This window comes from Myotis myotis, unplaced genomic scaffold, assembly GCF_014108235.1.
Source record: "Myotis myotis isolate mMyoMyo1 unplaced genomic scaffold, mMyoMyo1.p scaffold_m19_p_12, whole genome shotgun sequence".
Taxonomy (NCBI): Eukaryota; Metazoa; Chordata; class Mammalia; order Chiroptera; family Vespertilionidae; genus Myotis; species Myotis myotis.
Genome location: NW_023416316.1, coordinates 11,260,702 through 11,273,960, shown reverse-complemented (window position 1 = coordinate 11,273,960; position 13,259 = coordinate 11,260,702). Strand labels below are relative to the sequence as shown.

Below are 13,259 nucleotides of genomic sequence, written 5' to 3'. Positions count from 1 at the left end.
TTTCACTAGCACATTAAGACCTAAAAACACACCCAGGCACATTGGGCAACTCCAACCAAGCTCAGACCAAAACACACTCTGAAACACTCAGGCACAAGCACATTCTTGCATGTGGCCATAGTTCCAGTTCTGACACTTGTATTTTCCAAATGCCCTCATTGCTTTCTTTGAATGCACCATTCTGAGAACCTCAGTGAGTGTGCTTTCCAGAGAACTCCCCTTACCATGATCCTTATTAACCCCAGGAACATATTTTCTCAATGAGAACATGTACTCTTTTGTCAATGTGGTCATGGAGTGATGCCCAACAGGAAGAAACAACGTGTGTTCCCCACCTTGAATCATTTCACAATCCCCTGAGGGATTCAGTGTTTCATCAAACACTCATTCGACGCAGAAAAAAACCTTTTCTGCAGCTTTTGTCTTGTGTTCCCCCTGGCTCTGTCAGCCCACCTGTTTCTAGAATCATCCAGAATTGCTGCCCTCCTGCCGCCATCCCACCTTTTGCCCCTCCTCAAGCCCAAATTACTCATTATGAGACCAAGATGTCAGACTTCTCTCCTCTGTTACAATAAGCACCACTTTCCACCAAATTATTTTAATGCTTCCTTTATGACAGTCATAACTTAATCGGCAATCAATTTAGAATGACATCAAGTGACAAAGTGACAGAGTGTATTTGACATATTTGCTTGAAAGATAATGGTTAAACATGGATATTTCCAGCATGTCTCTTACAACCATATTGAAAAATTGAGGTTTATAGAGAAGACGTGTAAAATGAAAACTGAATTTATAAAAACAAAAATACATCAGGGACTATTAGTTAATAATGACTGGGATGTTTGTGAAGATGCATTCATCAAGTGTCCTTAGGAAATGGGTGCAGGTTTTTGACCTTTGTGAGGAAATTGACTTGAAGTCGAGGGAGGATCTGAAGTAGAAGCCTTCTGAGGCATCACGTAGAATTTAAATTGTATTCAATAGAAATGGGAAAAGTGAGCAAAGGCCCAGTGTAGTAGAAACGACAAAACCACTTTGTTTCAAGGCAGCCAACACATAAAATATGAGGTGCTTTCCATTCAAAAGGTTCAGGAGAAGAATTATGTCCTTGTCTGATGTTACCAGGGCAGGTCTTAGTTATAATTCAAATATATAGGGTAAGAGTTGAGTTGAGTTTCTTTGTCCTGAATGCCTAGGCTGAGTTGGTTGAAACATCCACCTGCAGGATCTATATTTTAGCACAGTATTTATTCCCTCCACACTGTAAACTCCGTGAGATTAGCAGTCCTGTGTGTCCTGGATACCACTGAAGCACCTTCCCTTGGTGCAATGCCGGCTATGCTGCAGCATTTAATAATTGTCAACTGAACAAATATTGGATGCACCTGGGCAAGAGGCACCCGCAGAGTGTCTGTACGTCAGGTGGAGGTCGTTGCTTCATCCTGGCTGCTTTCTGCATCCTCTGTTCCTTCTGGACTCCATGGCTTACCATCCAGCAAGGCTTTTCTCAGTCGTCGCCAGAAGATGTGCCGGCCCAGGACACTGTCCTCCCACTCTAGGTAAGTGTTCCTGCTGAGAAGGCGATACAGTTCCACCTGCTGCCTGAGCAGGGACTTTTCCACCTTCTTCAGGACGATGAAGATGATGCCCGCATGACTGCTCAGGAACTGCCAGGTCTGGGCGATCTCGTACTCAAAGAGGCACCATCGGCTCTGGATAAAGTGCTGGGACACCACCACAATTACCTTCCGGCTCTTGTGGAAACCTTCCTGGATGATGTTGGCAGCAATGGCCACCCCAGGGATAAAGTCTCTGTAGTGAAGACAGAGCTGAAAGGGGGGTACCCCCTCCTCCAAGTTCTTCACCAACTCATTCCTCACCCAGTCCTCATCATGGCTGGAGTAGATGACAAAGGCATCGTAGGTGCTTTCCCCTTTGCCGTATTTTTTGCAGCCAGCCAGAAGCATCAGGTGGAAATAGAACTTGTAGACCAGAACTGCGGCTACAGAGACCACGAGTACTGAGAGAACTGACACACTAATGATAGTTTTGCTCATCTGGCAGGTGGCATTTCTAAAACTGAGCACAGGCACGCCCTGCATAGCTAAAGGTTTCTCACACATCATATGTTCAGCTCCCACCAAGATGCGCCTGTGATCTTGGACCCACTGCAGGAAACGCATGTGTTCACAAGCACAAGCAAAGTTATTCCGGGTCAGATTTAAGGAAGTTACATTGCTTGGAAAATGTTGTAGTTCCTGCCCATTGGCGGCCACTATACGGTTAAAACTGCAGTCTAGAACCTGGAGAGAGAGATTTTTATAAGGAAGCATATCCAAGGACAAGAGGTGGTTGTGACTCATATTTAGCACCTGGAGTCTAAGGAGTGAGCCAAATGCCTCCTGGGACACCCGTTCCAGTTGACACTGAGAGAGGTCCAGGACAGTCAACTGAGTCAGGTCTCTGAAGATATTTGGGAGGAGTGCATCCTGAAAAGAATTGCCAGCCATTTTCAAGACTTGGAGGCTGATCAAGCCATCAAAGATGCCCAGGAAGACAATCTTGGTGTTAGTGTGAGAAATATCAAGGTAAAGGAGATTTTTGAGTGAGAGGAATACTGAAAAATCACTGGCCTGTTTCAGAGTGGAATGCTGGAAATCCAGATGTTCTAGTTGCTCTAAGTCCAAGAAGTTTGAAGTCATGATAATAATATTATTGAAGCTCAGATCTAAGTGTTTCAGTCGGGTTGTCCCAAAATCACGGCGAGAGCAGCAAGACTTGAAACTCATGCTATTTCTACTGAGATCTAGAAACTCAAGGTTTGGTAGATTAACTTCAGTGAAAGTGGTAATACCTTTGTTGGCAGTGAAAACAAACTGCTTGAGAAAGGTAAGCTCCAATGCAGGAAAATGTTCAAATGTACATTTAGACAAATGTAAGTATTGCCATTTGAAACCTTTTAGAAAGATTTTTGGTTCGCCTAAATATAGACTCACAAGAGATATTGTAGAAGCATCTTCCAAACAATTTAAAAAGCCAAGATCATCCCCTGGAAACTCATCGAAGTGTGCTATCCGGAATTCTTCAATGGTCAAATTGCACAGACCCTCCAGGGCAGATTTGTTGAAGTTTACTAAGGTTCTTTCATTTTTAAATTCTCCCAAAATCAACCGATTGATCTTTAAACTGGCCAGACCTTGAATACACGTTTTCATGACCTCTGCACTATCAAAATTACTTCTCAAAGTCAGTTCATGGAGCTTAATTTTTTCAAAGGCACCTGATTGAATAAAGTCTAAAGGGTTGAGGGACAGGTCTAAGGAGAGTTTGAATGAGGGCATTTGATGTAAAACCTGCAGGTCTTCATGGTAAATATTGCGGATCTTGTTATTGGAAAGATCCAAGTGCTCCAGGTTAGGCAGGTTAGAAAAATAGTCCGGTAACTTGAAGGAATCAATTAGATTGTGAGCCACATTAAGCTCCTTCAAGGTTTTCAGATGTCTGATGGGGAAGTCCTCTAGCGATGCTAGGTTTGTCTCCACAGCCACCAGTGTCTGTAAACTTGGCAGTCCAGAAAAGGCTCCAGGGGCTAAACTCTGGATAGGGTTTCCTGTCAATATCAAGATGGAGAGATGCTTTAGGCCTTGATATGCATCATCTTCAATCTTCTGAATTTCACACCTACAGGGAAAACAGATACAGATTATATGTTTCTGATGAATAGGGAGCCCACAATGGAAAAGCAGCAGCATCTAGCTCTTCCCATAGCTTTGACATGCCATACAATTGTGATCAGACAAAGATGCCAAAGCTGATGATGGCAGGGACACATGGGAAGCCTCACAGCTTGGGTATTATCTTATGAGCCACAGTGGCAAACTTTTAAAAAATATATGTTTTTATTGATTTTAGAGAGAGATGAAGGAAGAGGGAGAGACAGACAGAAACATCGATGAGAGAAAACCATGGATCGGCTGCCTCCTGCACCCGACTTGTCCCTTACTGGGGATTGAGCCTGCAATCAGGCATGTATGTGCCCTGACCAGGAATCTAACCTGCGACCTTTTGGTGCACGGGATGGCACTCAACCGAGCCACCGCAGCCAGGGCAACAAACTTTTATCACACATGCTAAGCAGAGACAATCCATCCATCAGAACAAAATCAGTTAAAGATCAATAATTGGGTCACATACAGAAGGTATGGTAGACAGGGTATGTAATAGTCGGGGATCAACATTAGCCATTTCCTGCTCCAGGTAATTGTGGCCATACATCTGATTGGTACAGACAGTCCAGTTAGTTGTTGGGCAGGATAAATGACTGGTGAATGTCAACTTCAAAGATGTAAGAAATTATACCTAAGTGTCGCAGGTACCCTTAATGTTGATGAAAAGTTATAATTTATCACAGGTAAATGTTAGTGATAAGGGTGAGTTTTATTGAAGAAAAACCTACTAGGAGAGTTTGTACCCAGGGAACAGACTTAGACAAGGGGGGGGGGGGGTCAAAGCAGGCTTCTCTGAGAACATTAAATTGAAATTTGAAAGATGAATAGGGATGAACAAGAAAAGGAAGTGACACAACAGCAGGTACAAAACCCTCGTGTTAGGTGGCAGCCATCATACATTGAGGAACTGTGAGAACCAACTTCTTCATCTGGAGTCAGAGAAGGAAGTGGAAGGGTGTGAGAAGGGATTGTGCAGAACGGAAGTTAAACTAAGGCCCGAGGCTTTGATACCAGAAAAAGGACTTTGCATTATACCCCAAGTGAAATGGAAGCCATGCTATACAATGTTCATAGAGGTATCCATGAGACAGGGCTTTTATCCAGCCAACCAACAGTGAGCTAATGGTCAACTCTTGCTAGCATGGCAAGTTCCTGCCAGTTACAGTTTGTAAATGGCTCCGTTTCTAGTCCAACCTGAATTACATTGGCAATGTTTCCATTTGCCCTATCTCCTTCAGGAGGTTCATGGGTAATACAAGCATTTCAGTCCAGGCTTCTGTTATTGATTGGTAACTGGATAGAAGGTAGCGGGTGCAGCAGAAAGGACAGTGAAAGACGAGGCCAAGACATCTGGGTTCTGGCATCTCTGCTTGTCCTTTTCTACAGCATGATCTGAGGAACTCCTTTTCTCCTCAGGGGCCTAAGTTACCACATTTCTAAATGAGGCAGCTAAACACAATTCTTTCTCAAGTTGCTTTTAGCTCTATGATTTTATAGTCCATAACCATATATATATGGTTATGTATCAGGCAAAACTGGAAGAGTCTTGCTGTGTCTCTATCTCATCAAAGGGTACTCATCACTTTAGAGAAATCAAATACTAAGATGAAGTAAACATTGAACTTGGAAGTGGGAGATGTGAACTTGAATCTCTAGTCTGCTGCCAGCAAGATACATGAACATAGATAAGTCACTTAAACTTTCCCTGCCTCAGTTTCCTTGTCTATAAAAAGAAAAAAATGTATCAGTAGGTTTCTATAGAAAATAAAAAAGAGGCTTCCTGGCTCATCACAAAGCATCCTTAGAGAACTAATTGAGTTACTGTATGTGAACATTGTAAAGCAATATGAATAGGCATAGACTGTCTATTATACCATTGTGTGCCCTTGTCCTTCTACTGGCTAACCAGAGAGGAAGCTTCCTCTCTCTGAGCACATATTAAGGTCTCTGAGAAAAGTCCCTGTGGTTAGTGATGGATCAAAGATGAATTATAAGGGACATTGTTTGATAAGAAACTACTTCTTATTTAAAACAGAGGGAGGATTGGTCTGTCTACCTCCATACAGTTCTTGACAAGAGTCTTAGTGAGAAATCTGAAGTTTAGAAAGTAATGAAATGCTACAATAATAATACTTTATACTTATCAAGTCTCCTTTATTAAGATTTTAAATATGTAGAGCATGTCAGCATTCATTATCACATTTAACCCTATGGGGTAAGTTTCATCATTTTTGCTTCTCAGATGTGAAACTGGAGATTCAGAAAGATGAAGTGACATGCCGCAGGCCATTGGCTGTACATGTTGGTGGAGGACCTGACCCCACAGGCTCTATAAAATACACCACTGCCTTTGACATGCCCCACTCTTCTTTGTTATACTCTGTCAGTATCTGAGTGAACATCAGATGCTCACTCTTTACAGAAACATCTACTCTAGAAATGTATTTCACACTGTGCTGTTAGTCTTTATCAGGACTATCCTATCTAATAAAGATGGAATATACAAATTGACCATGACGCCATCACAAAGATGGCAACGCCCATAGCCATACTATGGTGGCACCCAGTCCCCTCAGCCCCGCCGGAGTCCCCCAGTCCTTTCAGCCACGCTGGGGAGGGGGGGCGAAGGGGGAGGGTGGAAGACGCCAGGTGTGGCTGGACCCGCCCTCAGCCCCCAGCCACCCAGGACTGGCCCGATGTGCAGCCTCGGATGTCAGCTGTGCAGCCACCTAGGGCTGGCCTGAGGCACAGGCAAGCCTCTGATGTAGGCTTCCCAGCCACCCAGGGCCATCCTAGGCTCAGGTAACCATGGCTGGCCCAGGCTTGCGCTGCCGGCGGTGGCAGCAACAGAGGTGTGATGGGGGTGTTGCCTTCCCCTGATCACCGGGTTGCCTCCCGCCCCTGAGGACTCCCGGACTGTGAGAGGAGGCAGGCTGGGCTGAGGGACCCCCGACTCCAGTGCATAAATTTTCATGCACCAAGCCTCTAGTCCATAATAAAAAGCCATATGTGCAGTGTTTCTCTATTTTTCACAAACTGTTAACAGAAACTGTGGTTCGTTATTGAGTCCACTAGCTAAATATAGCTCACTATTTTTTAATAAGACTCGTAACCAGTATTTTAAGAATACATTTTTATTGATTTCAGAGAGGAGGGGAGAGTGAGAGATAGAAACATCAATGATAAGAGAGAATCATCGATGGGTTGCCTCCTGCACGCCCCCCCACCCCCTCCACTGGGGATTGAGCCTGCAATCAGGGCATGTGCCCTGACTTGGAAACAAACCGTGACCTCCTGGTTCGTAGGTTGATACTCAACCACTGAGCCACACAGACCAGGTAAGCCCCCTAATCAATTTTAAGATTCAGTTTCCCCTTCCCAAATAATGATAATAACTTAACCTGTCATAATGAATGATATATTCCCTGCATCAGAAAGGGAAATCTTAGTCAGTGTTCTCCGCCCACAGCATATGTTTCCCTTAGATCTTGCCATCTTTCTCCCTGGGTTCTTTGTATCTTCCTAATTCCCTATTCTCTACTTCACTTTTAATCCACTCAGCTCATGAAGTCTGTCTTGACTATTCACTGCAGAGAACATCCCTCTTCTGAAAAATGCAGTGTGCAGCCTCTAGTTTTCACATAGCTTATCACCAACTCTTGCCTATTTTTATTATCTCAGGCTCAAAATCCAAAATCAAAATCAGTAATATTTGTTGAATGTCTATTATGTGCCCAGCACCATGCTCATGATTTTAACATATTAACTCTCGAAAGTAGATATGCCCTCCTTGGTAGCTGAGATTGAATGCTATATCTCAACATACTTTTGATTCCTAACAGAGTGTACATATAGCAAGTAGTCACCTGCTGATGAAAGAGTTTGAGACCATTTGCTCTCCTGAATTAAAAGGAAGTTCAAAGATAGGATTATCCTTAGAAACTGCCTCTTGTCTAACTACTGATTTCACATATTTTGTATGTAAAACTAAGAATTGGAGAAGGCAGATGGCTTTTCCAAAGTTATATAGCAAGTAAGACATCTAAAGAATGGATGAATAAGTGACTGAAATGATAGAACAATGGTCATTTTACCTGGTGCAGTGTCTTAAAGCCTGTCATTACCTGGATAAATCCAGCACCTGCAGTTCTGAGAAGTTGGAGAAGCTGTGGCTGCCTAAATGCCTCAGGGGGTTAAAGCTCAAGTCCAGGTTCTTGACTGATGTAGGGATGTTATCAGGGATTTTGTAGAGATTCAGCTCCATGCACTGGTAAGTAACGTTAGGAACCACCTGCAATAATTGTACATTAGATGCAGTGTCTTAATGCCATGCACCTCAACACACCTTCCCCTTCTCCTTGGCCAGAGTCGGAGAGGTCTCTAGGACAACCTGCATCCATCCACCCATCCATCCATCCACCAACCCATTTACCTACTCACTTCATACTTACAAAACATCTTACTCTGGATTAAGAAGGGAAGAGCACCTACCATGTGCCTACTATTCTAAGCTCTGCTATAATAGTGGCAGCATTTAGTAAGAACCAATAGTAGAGCAGTGAAGAGCTGAGGCTCTGGAGTGCACAAGCCTAGGGTTTCACCTCAGCTCTTCCACGTGATTTAGAAGACTTTGTCTTCCAAGTAACACCCCCATTGTATACAGCCTGGGACACTGACAGTCAAGGTGTCCAGACCTTCCTTACTCAGAGCCCAATTGCTTCTCTCTCTTGGCTTACTGACCTCTGAGCAGGTGATAGAGAAATGGGGAAAAATAGGTGGAGTGCCTAGACCCCTATGGTGGAACCTGGTCAGTAACATCCAGTGCTTTATGCTGACTTGGTTTCTGTGTCAGCTTCTATTATACTTTCCCAAATTTTCTGTAATCCCTATTCTCCAAAAACCCATTTGATTTCTGGATTCTCTGATTTCTCTAAAAACATGTCTTGCTTAAGCCAGCTAATTGTGGCTTTCTGTTAATACCCATAGATTCTGTTAAAAGGATTACAGGAGATAAGGCATTTAAAGAGATGATCAATAAATGTTGGCTTTTACTATCATTCGTTGTTATTAATTAATTGCTATATAACAGCATATTTCTTATGTTATATACTTTAATAGTCAACTAAACTTTTTAAGGGAGAATTTCTAGAGGTGAAAGAATATGCATAAAGTCTCACCGGCCAGGCCATATGTGCAGGTCCTCACTTAATGCACATGTCTGCTTAAATGCTGCCTTTAACAGGAGCCTCACAGGCCACTCTGTCTAATATGGGACGGTGCCAGGCACTCTTCTCTCACCGCCTTTTATCCTGCCTCCCAGGACGTATCACCATCTAACATCATGTTGCCCATGCAACTGTTCCATCTGTACTGTTTGTCTCCCCGACTAGGTTGTAAAGTCTGATGGTTTTGCTCTCTGCTGTGTCTCCAGCACTCAGAGTGGTGCCTGGAAAATGGTCAATGCTTAATAAATATTTGTTCAATAAGTGAATTACTGATTGAATGAAGATTTGTTTAAATCCCAATTGCAGGCATTTTCTGTTTAGTGTTTTGGGCAGTACAAAGACCAGTGTGATATGGCTTCAGACTTCACTGAGCTCACAATCTAGAGTAACAAGATCCGAAATATTTTACCATGAAGACTTGCAGGTTTTACATAAAATGCCCTCATTCAAACTCTCTTTAGACCTGTCCCTCAACCCTTTAGACTTTATCTAATCAGGTGCCTTTGAAAAGTGAAATAAGCCAGTCAGAGAAAGACAAGTACCATATGCTTTCACTCATAGGTGGAATCCAATGAACAAATGGAACTAACAAGGAAAATAGAGACAGACTCATAGATAGACAGCAGGCTGACAGGTCTTGAGGGTGTGAGGCAGGGGAGATGGGGGGGGAGAGGTTGGAGGGATTGAGCAAATAAGGGGGGGAAAAGAGAGGAGGGGGAATATATTGAAAAGGGCTATTAGACCAGGCTTGGAAAATATTTCCTCTGGTTCAGAAAAGATAGAGATCAATTCTGCATCAAAGGATAGTAGAAGGCTTTTGAGAAAGAGAAGATTTCAAGGTGGGTCTTGAAGGATGAACAAGATTTGGACACCTGGAAAAAGAGGGAGGAGGGAGCAGGGGAGTGAGGGGAGTAGAAAATTCAATCTTATCAACCAGAGAAGGGAGTGGTGAAACCCGAGCCCAGGGGGAAGCCAGGGTCCGATAAGGAGGTGCTTCTCCTTTATCTTATGGCAATCCTTTTAAATCATTTCACATATTGAAGCTGTGCAACTGCTGCGTGCTAGGAACTGAGATATAGTGATAAATAAAACCCACAATGGCCGTGCCCTCTTAAAGATTCTATCTCAAAGGGAAAGAAAATGAACAAATAAACCAATATATATTACATATTATATAATGGTGTCCTGTAAAAAATAAAGCGGCATAAAAGATTAGGGACAAATATGGGGCTGGCAGCTGGACATGAAGTGATCAAGGAGGACTGCGCAGAGGAGGTGACACTTAAGCAGTGATCTGAATGAAGTGAGGGATTAAGTCATGCACATATCTAGGCCTGCGCTGTCCAACATGGCAGCCACTAGTCACCCAAGGCTACTGAGCATGAGAAATGTGAATAATCTGCCCGGCTGGGATGGCTCAATGGTTGAGCATCAACCTGTGAACCAGGAGGTCGAGGTTTGATTCTGGTTAGGACACATGCCCAGGTTGCGGGCTCAATCCCCAACCAATGATTCTCATCATTGATATTTCTATCTCTTTCTCCCTCTCCCTTGGGGGGGGGGGGGAATATTAATAATCTAAACTGAGATATATGGTGAATGTAAAATATATATACTAAAGACTTCGTACCAAAGAAAGAATGTAAAATATTTTATTAATAATGGCGTGTAAATTACATTTTGAAATAACTTTTGAATATACTGGGTTTAGAAAACTATGTTTTAAATTTAGTTAGGTAAATGAATGATTTAAACTTAAATCATATCCTGTGGCCCACATGATGTTACCAATGGACAGCACTAATCTAGGGGAAAAGCGTTCTAGCTAGAGAAACACTCAGTGCACAGGCCCTGTGCTAGGAACTGGTCCCAAGAGCAATGGAGAGTTACTATGTTTTTAAAGAGGGTACTTTGCTAGAACCAGGTCTCAGGAAAAAACAACAACTACAAATAAACAACGAACAGAAAATGTGCAGAGTACATTAAAGGAAGGGGGCTATGGAGTCAGGAGACTAGCCATTATCTACGAGTGAAGGCCAGAGACCTGCCCTGGCTTGGCACAGAGGGATTGGGCAGGCTCTGGAAGCAGAGAATATGAGGCATGAGGGAAGGAGGAGTCAGGGGTGGCTGCAATTTTATCCAGTGGTAACCACCCTGGTTGGAGGATCTCTTCCCAGTAACCTAACAGCAAGAGAGTCAGAGAGGAGGACATGGTGTGGAGCACTGGGCAGGAAACTGGGGAAACAGAGGACTCTGAGGTGACAAATTCATCCTTGTTCCTATTGAAGTCCACTATTTCCCCCATGTCCCTAATTTATACTTTTGTTGAGTGTCTGACCCTGCCACACCCTAAGTCCAGGACATTCTCTGCGTTTTGGGGTTCTGCTGTGAGCTTCCAAGGCAGTTGTGGAAATGAGAGAGATCCATTGTGAATGTGATTGCGAACCAGCGGGCTGTGTTTCACACAGAAAGAAACCATTGCATTAGCTGAGAGTTTATATCTTTCTCTCTCCTTTTTTCCTTCCTCTCTTTACCTCTCTTTCTATTTTTCTGTCTCTCCTTTTTTTTTTTTTTTCTTAAAGTCTTTTTGCTTTTTATCCTTTGGATAGAACTCTGGCTAGATTCAGAAGTCTGAAGTCCAAATAGAAAGTTTCTTCTTGTTAAGAGACAAAAAACATCTTCCTGAGATTGAAAGGGGCAGTGACTGCTGGAAGCTCAGTGCCCAGATCACCAGCAGAAAGAAATGACAGGAGGCAGCCTTCTTACGACTGTCCATTGAAGGAGGTGATACAATTCTGTTACAGATGTGAGAACCATCTCAGAGAGGCTTAACAACTCCTTCAAGGTCACACAGCCCAGAAGCCTAAGAAGAGTGGTTTGCAGCAGGTCTGTCTGATCTACAATCCTAAGTAGGACATGATCCCGTGGGCTGCCTGTTAGTGCCTCGTAACTGAATTATTTGGCTTCTCATGGCTTTAAGGTAATTCGACTCCCTTTTGGAAATGAAACTAACCAGGGCCCACAGTGGGAAGTTCTACTCTTTTCTGAACAAGCAAGACAAGGCACTCAGGAGATGAATAGACCCCGAACACATACCTGCACGCAAGGGTCCCAGCTCTCGGGTCTCAGGCAGGAGAGGAAGGCCATGGCTGGGAGCAGCGCCCCAGCCAGGCGGGTGGGCCACATTATCCCGGCATTGTCTGAAATGTCAGAAATGGCCCTGCCACAGCATGACGCGCTGTAACCGCCTGCCCAGCAGCCTCCCAGGCACTGCTGTCTTCTCTCCCTTGTGCGTGCCCCACGACAATTGCTGTATTCAAAGCAGCGCTGGGTGAGGGGCAAGAGGAAGTGAGAGTGGCAACCGTAGCATTCTGGACTTTTGTTTCTCTAATATTTATTCCCCCTGTCTCGGGAGGGGAAGTTAGAAAAAGAAGAAAAAACGCCTGCAGACCAGTGGCTGAAGCAACAGCAAGAGGAACTGGCCGCTCTCCCAGTCAGTCATCTGACCTCAGCGTTGGTGAATTTAGGAAAACAATCCCACTGATCAAACAGTCCGCATAACTGTGTAGGGCTGCGGCCTTCCTAGAATGTTTTAGTGGTGGAAACTCACTGTGTCAGTTTCCTAGGGCTGCCATGCAAAGTCTCACAAACTGGGTGGCTTCAACCACAGAAATTTGTTTTATTCCAGAGTCCTGGCAGCCAGAAGTCTGAGGTCAAGGGGTCAGAGGCTGATTCCTTGTCAGGCTCTCTGCTAGGCTTGGAGGTGGCTATCCTCTCCCCGTGTCTTCGCGTGCTCTTCCCTCTGTGTGTATCTGTGTCCTAATTTCCGCTTTGTACAAGGGCACCAGTCACATTGGACTAAGGTCCACCCATATGACCTAATTGTATCTTGATTATTTTTTAAAAGACCTTAGCATCTAAAAATACTGCCACTTTATAGGTGTGGGGTTAGGTCTTCTACATATGAAGGGGGTGGGGGGGGGAGCGGGGGGAGGGCACAATTCAGACCATTGCTCCATCCAACCTTGCAAAATCTTGGGAAGAAATTCATATCTATGACACTCATTGAAAATAAAGCCCCAGGGAAACATAGTTTGAAAATTTGTGGGACAAGGAATAGTAGGAAAGATTAGAGTGAAGACTCAAATATACAGAAATTCAAATCCAGGATGATTTATGGTGTTAGGTCATTGGCCAAGTCATTTAAACTACTGAGCCTTCCTTCATTTCTGGTCTGAAAAATGGAATAACAAGTTGTAATCACAACAGGAGCTGTGATTTATGAAGTGCATAGCATGAAAGC

At 43.8% G+C, this 13,259-nt stretch overlaps 1 protein-coding gene across 1 annotated transcript; it reads right to left on the bottom strand.

The window, feature by feature from the left end:
* Positions 1 to 582: 582 nt before the first annotated feature.
* On the bottom strand, positions 583 to 12,369 carry TLR4 (toll like receptor 4). Its single transcript, XM_036329829.1, has 3 exons — positions 12,053 to 12,369; positions 7,856 to 8,022; positions 583 to 3,684 (listed from the first exon to the last, which is right to left on the bottom strand). The coding sequence occupies exons 1-3, from the start codon at positions 12,140 to 12,142 to the stop codon at positions 1,422 to 1,424; spliced, it is 2,520 nt and encodes an 839-aa protein (XP_036185722.1). The 5' UTR covers positions 12,143 to 12,369; the 3' UTR covers positions 583 to 1,421.
* Positions 12,370 to 13,259: the final 890 nt, after the last annotated feature.

Bases quoted from the DNA above. Each gene is read 5' to 3' on its own strand.
- TLR4 (XM_036329829.1), bottom strand. From the start codon at position 12,142: ATGTGGCCCACCCGCCTGGCTGGGGCGCTGCTCCCAGCCATGGCCTTC. The intron at 8,023-12,052 runs GTATGTGTTCGG...CAATTATTGCAG, and splicing joins GCTGGGACCCTTGCGTGCAG to GTGGTTCCTAACGTTACTTA. The intron at 3,685-7,855 runs GTAATGACAGGC...TTTTCCCTGTAG, and splicing joins CAGGTGCTGGATTTATCCAG to GTGTGAAATTCAGAAGATTG.